General features: G+C 70.7%; 1 protein-coding gene across 1 annotated transcript; it reads right to left on the bottom strand.

Moving 5' to 3' along the window:
* Positions 1 to 450: 450 nt before the first annotated feature.
* TTC5 (tetratricopeptide repeat domain 5) lies at positions 451 to 11,433 on the bottom strand. The gene is given in 13 exon segments (XM_072849225.1): positions 451 to 1,269; positions 2,366 to 2,510; positions 4,629 to 4,810; positions 5,295 to 5,441; positions 6,478 to 6,534; positions 7,825 to 7,854; positions 7,857 to 7,918; positions 8,549 to 8,620; positions 8,623 to 8,680; positions 9,509 to 9,720; positions 9,833 to 10,022; positions 11,234 to 11,309; positions 11,369 to 11,433. Coding segments are annotated over 13 exon segments (2,100 nt in total). The 3' UTR covers positions 451 to 465.
* Positions 11,434 to 11,444: the final 11 nt, after the last annotated feature.

Raw genomic sequence — 11,444 nt, 5'->3', positions numbered from 1 at the left:
TAGTGCTCCCTATGGGCTGCCTTCTGCCCCACAGGTGCCCCATAGCTCTCCCTATAGCTCTTCTGCCCCATAGCCAGGCCTCTAGCACTGCTCCAGCCCCATAGCTCTCCCTATAGCCCCCCTCTTCCCCCCTACCCAGTCCCCTAGCCCCTCCCCCACCGCCCCCAACTTCTTTACCCCAGGGTCCCCCAAACCGCCCCTCCCAAGATGGCGGCCCCATGGGGCACTGACCCACACAAGATGGCGGCCTCAGTGGGGCGCTCTGACCCACACAAGATGGCCGCTTCCAAATTTGGGGGGGGGGGCTTTGACCCTCCCAAGATGACGGCCCCCATGGGGCGCTCTGCCCTCCCCAAGATGGCGGCCGCCAGCCCGACACCCCCGCCACACACACCCGCCCCGCCCCCTTGTAGGCGGGGCCATCGGCGCGGCAGCCAATCAGGATCGTGGGCGGGCCCAAGGCCTTTATTGCCGGCCCCTCCCACCTCGGGCAGCGCCGGCACCGGGAGCCCCAGCAGCTGTACTGGGAGCCAGACTGGGAGCACCAGTAGCTGTACTGGGAGCACTGGGAGCATTGGGAGCAGCACCCAGAGCACCAGGAGCAGCATCGGGAGCTGTACTGGGAGCCCCAGCAGCCATACTGGGAGCACTGGGAGCACCACCCAGAGCACCGGGAGCCAGACTGGGAGCCGTACTGGGAGCCCCAGCAGCCATACTGGGAGCACTGGGAGCACCACCCAGAGCACCGGGAGCCAGACTGGGAGCCGTACTGGGAGCCCCAGCAGCCATACTGGGAGCACTGGGAGCACCACCCAGAGCACCGGGAGCCAGACTGGGAGCCGTACTGGGAGCCCCAGCAGCCATACTGGGAGCACTGGGAGCCAGACTGGGAGCACCAGCAGCTGTACCGGGAGCCATACTGGGAGCCAGACTGGGAGCACTGGGAGCAGCACCCAGAGCACCAGGAGCGGCATCGGGAGCCAGACTGGGAGCCGTACTGGGAACGCTGGGAGCCAGACTGGGAGCCATACTGGGAGCCCCAGCAGCCATACTGGGAGCCAGACTGGGAGCCATACTGGGAGCCCCGGCAGCCATACTGGGAGCCATACTGGGAGCCCCAGCAGCCAGACTGGGAGCCATACTGGGAGCACTGGGGACGTCGTTGCGCAGTGCCAGGCGGGGCGGGGCCAGGGCGGGCGGGGGCGGGCGGCGCCCGTTGACGACCAATGAGAGCGGGGAGGGCACGCGGATGCCCAGGAAGGAGAAGGTCTGGCTCCAGTGGAAACCAGTACAAACCAGTAGAAACCAGTCGGGGCCCGCAGGCGCCTCCCAGTTCAACCCAGTCCCGCCCAGTTCCCTCCCGGAGTATGGCCCCCAGTCCCTCCCAGTGCCCCCAGTCCCTCCCAGTGCATCCCAGTCCCTCCCCAGTCCCCCCAGTCCTTCCCAATTCCCTCCCAGTCCCCTCAGTCCCATCCCAGTCCCCCCCAGTCCCCCCAGTCTCTCCCAGTCCCATCGCATTCCCCCCAGTCGCAGTCCCAGTCCCCCCCAGTCCCATCCCAGTTCCCCCCCAGTTCCCCAGCCCCCCCCAGTCCCCCAGTCCCTCCCAGTCCCCCAGTCCCAGTCCCAGTCCCCCCAGTCCCATCCCAGTTCCCCCCACTCCCCTCCCACTCCTCCCAGTCCCCCCAGTCCCACCCCAGTTCCCTCCCAGTCCCCCCACTCCCCCAGTCCCTCCCAGTCCCTCCCAGTCCCCTCCCAGTCCCCCCAGTGCCCCCCAGTCCCCTCCCAGTCCCCCCAGTCCCCCCCAGTCCCCTCCCAGTCCCCCCAGTTCCCTCCCAGTCCCCTCCCAGTCCCCCAGTCCCCCACTCCCCCAGTCCCTCCCAGTTCCCTCCCAGTCTCTCCCAGTCCCCCCACTCCCCCCACTCCCCCCACTCCCCCAGCCCCCTCCCAGTCTCCCCAGTCCCCAGTCCCAGTCCCCCAGTCCCCTCCCAGTCCCCTCCCAGTCCCCCACTCCCCCCAGTCCCCTCCCAGTCCCAGTCCCAGTCCCCCAGTCCCCCAGTCCCCTCCAGTCCTCCCCAGTCCCCCCAGTCCCCCAGTCCCATCCCATTCCCCCACTCCCCCAGCCCCCTCCCAGTCTCCCCAGTCCCCCAGTCCCCCACTCCCCCAGTCCCTCCCAGTCCCCCCAGTCCCCTCCCAGTCCCCCCAGTCCCATCCCATTCCCCCCACTCCCCCAGTCCCCTCCCAGTCCCAGTCCCAGTCCCCCAGTCCCCCAGTCCCAGTCCCAGTCCCCCAGTCCCCCAGTCCCCCAGTCCCCCCAGTCCCCCAGCCCCCCAGTCCCAGCCCCCCCAGTCCCAGTCCCCGTGCCCACCTTGCCCTGGTGCTGCAGGTGGTGCTGGCGCAGGTGGGGCTCGGGCACGGCCAGGGCGTCCCCCACCAGCAGCCCCCAGGCGGGCGCCGCGTTGTACACCGTCACCGCCGCCACCGCGCCCGCCCCGTCCGCCAGCCCCACCGCGCTGCCGCGCCCGCGTCACCACCGCCGCCCCGCACGCGGGACGCCGAGGGACGCCGAGGGACGCCGAGGGGACGCGGGGACGCGGGGACGCCGAGGGGGACGTGGGGACGCAAGGACATGGGGACGTGGAGGGGACACCGCGGGGACGCCGAGGGGACGCCAAGGGGACACGGGGACACGGAGGGGAGGGGGGGACGCCAGGGGGGACGCGGAGGGGATGCGGGGACGCGGGGACGCCGAGGGGGACGAGGGGACGCCGAGGGACGTGGGGACGCAGAGGGGACACCGAGGGGACACGGGGACGTGGGGACGCGGGGACATGGGGACGCCAAGGGGACAGCCGAGGGGACGCAGAGGGGACACAGGGACACGGGGACACCGAGGGGATGCGGGGACGTGGGGACACCAAGGGGGATGTGGGACACGGAGGGGGACATGGGGACACGGGGACACAGAGGGGGACGCGGAGGGGGACGTGGGGATGTGGGGACACGGGGACATGGGGACACGGAGGGGATGCGGGGACGTGGGGACACGTAGGGGGACGTGGGACATGGAGGGGGACGCGGGGACGTGGGGACACTGAGGGGACGCGGGGACACCGAGGGGATGCAGGGACGCAGGGACATGGGGACATGGAGGGGGATGCGGAGGGGACATGGGGACACAGGGACATGGGGACACAGGGACGTGGGGACACATAGGGGGACATGGGACACAAAGGGGGACGCGGGGACATGGGGACATGGAGGGGGACACGGGGACGCGGGGACATGGGGACGCCAAGGGGATGCGGGGACGTGGGGACGCTGAGGGGATGTGGGACACGGAGGGGGACATGGGGACACGGGGACACAGAGGGGGACGCGGAGGGGACGTGGGGACGTGGGGACATGGGGACGCGGGGATGTGGGGACACATAGGGGGACACGGGACATGGAGGGGGACGCGGGGACGTGGGGACACTGAGGGGACTCAGGGGACGCAGGGACGTGGGGACATGGAGGGGGATGCAGAGGGGACACAGGGACATGGGGACACGGGGACGTGGGGACACAGAGGGGACATGGGACACGGAGGGGGACACGGGGATGCGGGGACGTGGGGACACGGAGGGGGACACAGGGATGTGGGGACGTGGAGGGGACACAGAGGGGGACATGGGGACGCGGGGACACGGGGACACGGAGGGGACGCAGAGGGGGACACAGGGACACGGGGACGTGGAGGGGGACACAGGGATGTGGGGACGTGGGGACGCGTAGGGGACGTGGGGACGCAGGGACGCCGAGGGGACGCGGGGACACCGAGGGGGACGCGGAGGGGGATGTGGGGACACGTAGGGGGATGTGGGGACGTGGGGACACAGGGACATGGGGACGTGGGGACGGAAGGGGACGTGTAGGGGGACATGGGGATGCAGGGACGTGGGGACGTGGGGACACAGAGGGGGACATGGGGGACACGGGGACGTGGGGACACGTAGGGGGACATATGGGGACAGCGGGGGACGGATGGGGACATATGGGGACATAGGGGACCAGAGGGGACGCGGGGACGGGGGGACGGGTAAGGGGACGGGGACACCTGGGGATGGGGTGACAGGGGGTGACACGGGGGTGACACGGGGTGACACGGGGGGTGACACAGAGGGTGATGGGGGGTGACATGGGGGTGACAGGGAGGAGGTGACACGGGGGAGGTGACAGGGGAGTGACATGGGGGGTGACACGGGAGGTGACACGGGGGAGATGATGGGGACAGGGGGTGACAGGTGACAGGGGTGGCAGGGGAGGTGACAGGGGTGATGGGGGTAATGGGGGAAGTGACACAGGGGAGGTGACAAGGGGGAGATGATGGGGGTGACAGGAGGTGACGGGGGAGGTGACAAGGGGGAGGTGACAGGGGAGGTGACGGAGGGTGACAGGGGTGACAGGGGAGGTGACACAAGGGGAGGTGACAAGGGGGAGGTGACGGGGGGAGGGTGACGGGGGAGGTGACAAGGGGGAGGTGACAGGGGGTGACAGGGGTGACGGGGGAGGTGACAAGGGGGAGGTGACGGGGGAGGTGACAGGGGGGTGACGGGGGTGGCGGGGGAGGGGCGGGGGCTGGCACTGACTAGGGCACGCGCTCCTCGGGGCTGAGGCAGAAGAGGACGCGGCCCAGCAGGACGCGCCGGGGGTTGGCCCCGGGCCGCAGGGCGGGCAGGGGCGGGCAGGGGCCCCCCCGCCCCCCCCAAGGGGCCCAGCAGGGCGGGGGGCACCGGCCCCTCCAGCCCCCGCCGCTTCCCCGCAGCTTCCCCTGCCGGGGGACAAAGGGGGGGCCTCGGGGGTCGGGGGGAACCCCAAAACCACCGGGGTTCCCCCACCCCCAACAAAATCCCCCATTCCGTGTGTGTCCCCCCCCAGCCCCGCAAGTGCCCCCAAATCCCCCTCAGACCCCCCAGCCCCGCAGTGCCCAGTGCCCCTGCAACCCCCCAGGGACTCTCCCCACCCCACAGAACCCCCTGGGACCCCCAAGTGCCCCCCAGCCCCCCTTTATCCCCTAAATCCCCCATTATGCCCCCCAACACCCCCCCAGCCCCACAGACACCCCCCAGCCCCATAGACCCCCCGCCAGCCCCACAACTGCCCCAAGCCCCCCCATATCCCCCGGGCCCCCCAGCCCCACAGACCCCCCTGTCCCCCCACCCCCAAATCCCTCCCCCCACCTCCAAGTGCCCCCCACACACACACACCCCCAACAGGCTCCGCCCTCCCCCGGCCTCGCCCCGCCCCTGCCTCACCCGATTGGCCAGCAGCGTGCAGAGGCGCCCCAGGAAGTCGAGGAGGTGGGCGTGGCGCCGGCGAGGCTCCTCCCACCCGGGGGCCAGGGCCGCCGCCCGGCCCAGCCCCTCCAGCGCCGCCCCGAAGCGCTCCTCGTACTGCAGCAGCTGCGGAGCCGACAGCTCCCATTGGCTGATGGGCCCGGGGGGACGGCCCTCATTGGCCCGACGGACCGCCACTCAAAGCCGCCCGCCCGCCTACACGCCGCCCCCCCCCCCCCGCGCCGGCCACGCCCCCGCGCGTAACAGAGCGAGGCTATAGGAGGGTGGGAGGGGGTGGCCACGCCCATGGGAAACGCCCCCCCTCCCGGAGGGGAACGCCCCCTCGGGGCGGCCACGCCCCTGCATGTAAGGGAGCGAGGCCATAGGAGGGTGGTGGAGGTGGACACGCCCACGGGAACGCCGCCTCGCCACAGGGAACGCCCCCCCTCAGACCAGCCACGCCCCCCCACTTCAATGAGCGAGCCCATAGGAGGGGAGTGGAGCTAGCCACGCCCACGGGAACGCCCCCTCGGCCTGGCCACGCCCCCAAGCTTAAAAGAGAGATGCTATAGGAGGGTGGTTGTGGTGGCCACGCCCACGGGAACGCCCCCTCGCCACAGGGAACGCCCCCCTCAGACCAGCCACGCCCCCCCACTTCAATGAGCGAGCCCATAGGAGGGGAGTGGAGGTAGCCACGCCCACGGGAACGCCCCCTCGGCCTGGCCACGCCCCCAAGCTTAAAAGAGAGATGCTATAGGAGGGTTTTTGTGGTGGCCACGCCCACGGGAACGCCCCCTCGCCGCAGGGAACGCCCCCTCAGACCAGCCACGCCCCCCCACTTCAATAAGCGAGCCCATAGGAGGGGAGTTGAGGTGGCCACGCCCACGGGAACGCCCCCCTCGGGCTGGCCACGCCCCCACGCGTGGCTGGGAAACCCTATTGGAGGACTGCTGCGCTGGCCCCGCCCACGGAAACGCCCCCCCACCCCACCCCACGGGCTCGCTGCTGCCGCGGCTCCCCCCACCCCGCGCCAGGCCACGCCCCCAAGCCAAGCCACGCCCCTGCATTAGCCCCATCGCCTCCCCAGTCCCGTGGAGCCCCAGCCCCCTAGCCCCGCCCCCAGCCCCTAGCCCCGCCCCCGGCGCCCCATTGGCTGGCTCACGGTGGCGCGGTTGAGGTGCAGGTCAGGGTTATTGGCCGCCTCCGGGTCCACCCGCTCCTGGGGGGCGGAGACATGGGCTTGCCCCAGAGCCCCGCCCCATAGCGACGCCCCACCCCATAGCGACGCCCCCATAGTGAAGCCCCGCCCCATAGCAACCCCCTGCCCCATAGCGACACTCTACAGGCACACCCCGCCCCATAGCCCCGCCCAATCCTGTAGCCCCGCCCCAGTGACACCCCGCCCCATAGCCCCGCCCCATAGCGAAACCCTGCCCCATAGCGATGCCCTGCCCCATAGTGACACCCCATCGTGACACCCCGCCCCATAGCCCCGCCCAATCCCATAGCCCCACCCTAGACACCCTGCCCCATAGCTCCACCCCATAGCAACACCTGCCCCATAGCCCTGCCCCATAGCCCCGCCCAATCCCGTAGCCCCACCCTAGTGACACCCCACCCCATAGCCCCGCCCCCATAGTGAAACCCCGCCCCATCGCCCCGCCCCTAGCAATACCCTGCCCCATAGTGACACCGCATAGTGACACCCCACCCCATAGCCCCGCCCCATAGTGACACCCCACCCCATAGCCCCGCCCCATAGTGACACCCCACCCCATAGCCCCGCCCCTAGCAATGCCCTGCCCCATAATGACACCCCACCCCATAGCCCCGCCCCATAGTGACACCCCACCCCATAGCCCCGCCCCATAGTGAAACCCCGCCCCATCGCCCGCCCCCCTAGCAATACCCTGCCCCATAGTGACACCACATAGTGACACCCCGCCCCATAGCTCCCGCCCCATAGTGACACCCTGCCCCATAGCCCCGCCCCATAGCAGCACCCCATCCCATAGCCCCGCCCCCTAGCAATGCCCTGCCCCATAGTAACACCCCATAGTGACCCCTGCCCCATAGCCCCGCCCCATAGTGACCCCCTGCCCCATAGCCCCGCCCCATAGCCCCGCCCCCTAGCAATGCCCTGCCCCATAGTGACACCCCATAGCGACCCCCTGCCCCATAGCCCTGCCCCATAGTGACCCCCTGCCCCATAGCCCCACCCCATAGCAGCACCCCGCCCCACAGCAATGCTCCCGCCCCTAGCAGCACCCTGCCCCATAACACCCCCCGCCTTGTAGCCCCGCCCCACAGCCCCCCACGCCCCACAACCCCGCCCCATAGCCCCACCCCATAGTGAAACCCCGCCCCATAGCCCCGCCCTGCCCCATAGCACCCCCCATAGCCACACCCTGCCCCACAGCCACCCCCTAACAACCCCCACCCCCAACAGCCCCCCGCCCCCCAGCCCCCAAGTGCCCCCCAGCCCCCAAGTGCCCCCAGCCCCACTCACGGCCTGGGCGCAGGGCCCCAGGGCCCGGGCGCGCCGCCCTCGGGGCTCTGCCCCCCGGCGAAGAAGAGCGAGACGTAGGCGTTGCCCAGCACGTCTGGGGGCGGGGCAGGCCTCAGCCCCACGGCGCCCCACGGCCGGCCCCACCCCACGCCTCGGGGCACCCAAAGGACCCCCCCAAGGGCACCCCCGGCCCCACAACCCCCCTGGCTGCCCCCCAGGGCCCCCAACAGGATCCGCCCCCAGCCCCATAGCCACTCTCCAGCCCCACAGAATCCCCCCAGCCCCACAAGTGCCCCCAAAGCCCCACATATCCCCCCGGGACACCCCCCAGCCCCATAGCGACCCCCCAGCCCCATAGAACCCTCCCCAGCCCCACAAGTACCCCCCAAATCCCCCCCGGACCCCCCCCAGCCCCATAGAGGCCCCCCCAGCCCCATAGCAGCCCCCCAGCCCCACAAGTACCTCCCAAATCCCCCCCCAGGACTCCCCCCCAGCCCCACAGAGGCCCCCCCAGCCCCATAGCAGTCCCCCAGCCCCACAAGTACCCCCATATCCCCCCCAGGACCCCCCCAGCCCCATAGACGCCCCCCCAGCCCCATAGCAGTCCCCCAGCCCCACAAGTACCCCCCATATCCCCCCAGGACCCCCCCCAGCCCCATAGACGCCCCCCCAGCCCCACAGCGGCCCCCAGCCCCATAGCGGCCCGCCAGCCGCCCCAACTCACACCAGGAGCGGCCGTCGGTGGGGGCGCAGCGGACGGCGGCCTCGGCCTGGGCCAGGCTCTCGCGCAGGGCCCCGCCCTCGCCCCCGCCCGCAGCGCCATCGACAGCAGCCGCCGCGCCTCCGCGTCCTCCCCCTGCCACGGGGCCGGCGCGTGGGGCTGGACCCACGGCGGCGTGGGGCAGCCCCACGGGGAAGGGGGAACCACGGCAGGGGGGCAACCCCCCCTGCCCCGCTCGGAGGGGCCTGAGGTGACCCCCCAAGCCCCCCAGCAGCACCCTGACCCCCACCCTGACCCCCTGCCCCACACGAAACCCCCCGACACCCCCACCCAGCCCCCCAGCACCCCCCAAGCCCCCCAGCAGCACCCTGACCCCCACCCCACATGCAAACCCCCAAAACCCCCCATAACCCCCCATCATCACCCTAAAGCCCCCGAAATGACCTCACAGGACCCCCCCACCCCCCAGCAGCACCCTGACCCCACCCTGACCCCCACCCCACACTAAAACCCCCAAAACCCCCATAACCCCCCCAACACCCCAAAACCCCCCATCAACCCCTAAAGCCCCGAAATGACCTCACAGGACCCCCCACCTCCCCAGCAGCACCCTGATCCCCACCTTGACCCCCACCCCACACTAAAACCCCCAAAACCCCATAAACCCCCCCATAACCCCCCAACACCCCCAAAACCCCCCATCAACCCCTAAAGCCCCCGAAATGACCTCACAGGACCCCCCACCTCCCCAGCAGCACCCTGACCCCACCCTGACTCCCACCCCACACTAAAAACCCCCATAAACCCCATAAACCCCCCAAACCCCCTATAAGCCCCCCAACACCCCCAAAACCCCCATAACCCCCCATCATCACACTAAAGCCCCGAAATGACCTCACAGGACCCCCCCACCCCCCAGCAGCACCCCGACCCCCACCCCGACCCCCCCTCCCCATCACTCACGTGGGCGAGGGCGCCGGCAAAACAAGCGCGGGCCCCTTCCAGATCCCCCCGTTTCCACCGCGCTTCCCCCAGGCGGGTCCAAGCCGGGCTTAAACCCGGTTCCAACTTGACGGCCCGGCTCAAGGCCTCCTCCGCCCGGGCGGCTCCCGCCGGGCTGACCCCCAGCGCCCGCGCCCGTAGCACCAACGCCCGGCCCCGCCCTTGGGGTGACACTGCCGGAGAGGGGGGGGGGGGGACAGGGACACGAGAGCGGGAGACGCTTAGGGGGCAGCCATGGGGCGGGAAGAGGGCGCGGGGGGGGCCCTTTGCTCGCTCGTCTCCTACCCTGCACCTCCTCCATCAGGCGCAGCGTCTTCTCCATCTCCTCCGCCAAGGTCGCCGCCGGGTCGCGGGGGTCACGGGCGGCGGCGCGGGCGAGGTCGCGGGCGGCGGCGCGGTCGAGGTCGCGGTCGAGGTCGCCGCCGGCGGCGTGGGGCAGGCGGTCGCGGAAGCGGTACAGCTCCGTCACCAGGTCCTGGGATGGGGGGGGGGACAGACACGAGGTGAGGGGGGGCCCAGGTGTCTGGGACCCCCCCAAAAAAAGGGGGACCCAGGAGTATGGGAACCCCCCACCCTCTATTGTGGGGGAGCCAGAGGCCAGGACCTCCCCTCATCCCCCTCAAAAAGGGGACCCTGAGTCCGGGAACCCCCCCAAAAGGGGAGACAGAGTCTGGGACCCCCCCCCACCCCACCCAAAAGGGGAACCAGGAGTACGGGACCCCCACCCCCAAAAAGGGGACTCAGAGGTCGCGAACCCCCACAACCCCTCAAAAAGGGGACCCAGAGATTGGGAACCCCCAACTCCCCCCCAAAAGAGGACCCAGGCAGGCTGGGACCCCCCCCAACACCCCCAAAAAGGGGACCCAGGAGTCCAGGACCACCCCACCCCCCAAAAGGGGACCCAGGTGTCTGGGACCCCCAGCCCCTCAAAAAGGGGACCCAGCAGCCCAGGAACCCCTCCCTCCCCTTTTGGGGGACCCAGGAGTCCAGAACCCCCCATCCCCCAAAAAGGGGACCCAGAGTCCAGGAACCCCCAACCCCCCCAAAAAGGGGACCCAGGTGTCTGGGACCCCCCTCATCCCCAAAAAGCAGACCTAGGCGTCTGGGAACCCCCCAAACCGGGACACAGAAGTCGGGAACCCCCAACCGCCCCTTTTGGGGGACCCAGGAGTCCAGGATCCCCCCAGTGGGGAGATAAGGTCCAGGACCCCAAACCCCCCAAAAAGGGGACCCAGAGGTCGGGAACCCCCCTCCCTCCCCCTTTTGGGGGACCCAACAGTCCAGAACCCCCTAATTCTCCCCAAAAAGGGGACCCAGACTCCAGGAACGCCCCACAACCCCCCCAAAAAGGGGACACAGAGGTCGGGAACCCCCAACCCCCAAAAGAGGGGACCCAGAGGTTGGGAACACCCCTGTCCCCCAAAAAGGGGACCCAGACTCCAGGAACCCCACGACCCCTCCAAAAGGGGACCCAGAGGTCGGGAACCCCCCTCCCTCCCCCTTTTGGGGGGCCAAACAGTCCAGAACCCCCTAATTCCCCCAAAAGGGGACCCAGACTCCAGGCACCCCCAACCCCCCAAAATGGGGACCGAGGCCTGCAGGACCCTCCCTCAACCCCCCAAAAATGGGACCCAGAGTCCGGGACCCCCCTCCCCAAAAGGGGACCCAGGCCCCTCCCTCCCCCACCTCCAGCCTCCTCAGCGCCTCCTCGTCCCCATCCCCCCTCGGCCTCTCCCGCCACCGCCGCCGCCGCCTCCTCCTCCTCCGCCGGCGCCGCCATGACAGCTCAAGCCACGCCCCCACCACCAGCCACGCCCCCACCACCAGCCACGCCCCCCTCCGCAGCGCCCCCCGGCGGGCGGGAGGGCGGGAAGCGGTGGGAGCATGCGCAGAGGCG

Source organism: Ciconia boyciana, unplaced genomic scaffold, assembly GCF_034638445.1.
Source record: "Ciconia boyciana unplaced genomic scaffold, ASM3463844v1 HiC_scaffold_38, whole genome shotgun sequence".
Lineage (NCBI taxonomy): Eukaryota > Metazoa > Chordata > Aves > Ciconiiformes > Ciconiidae > Ciconia > Ciconia boyciana.
The sequence above is the reverse complement of the archived record's forward strand: the minus strand, read 5'-3'. Positions and strand labels throughout refer to the sequence as shown.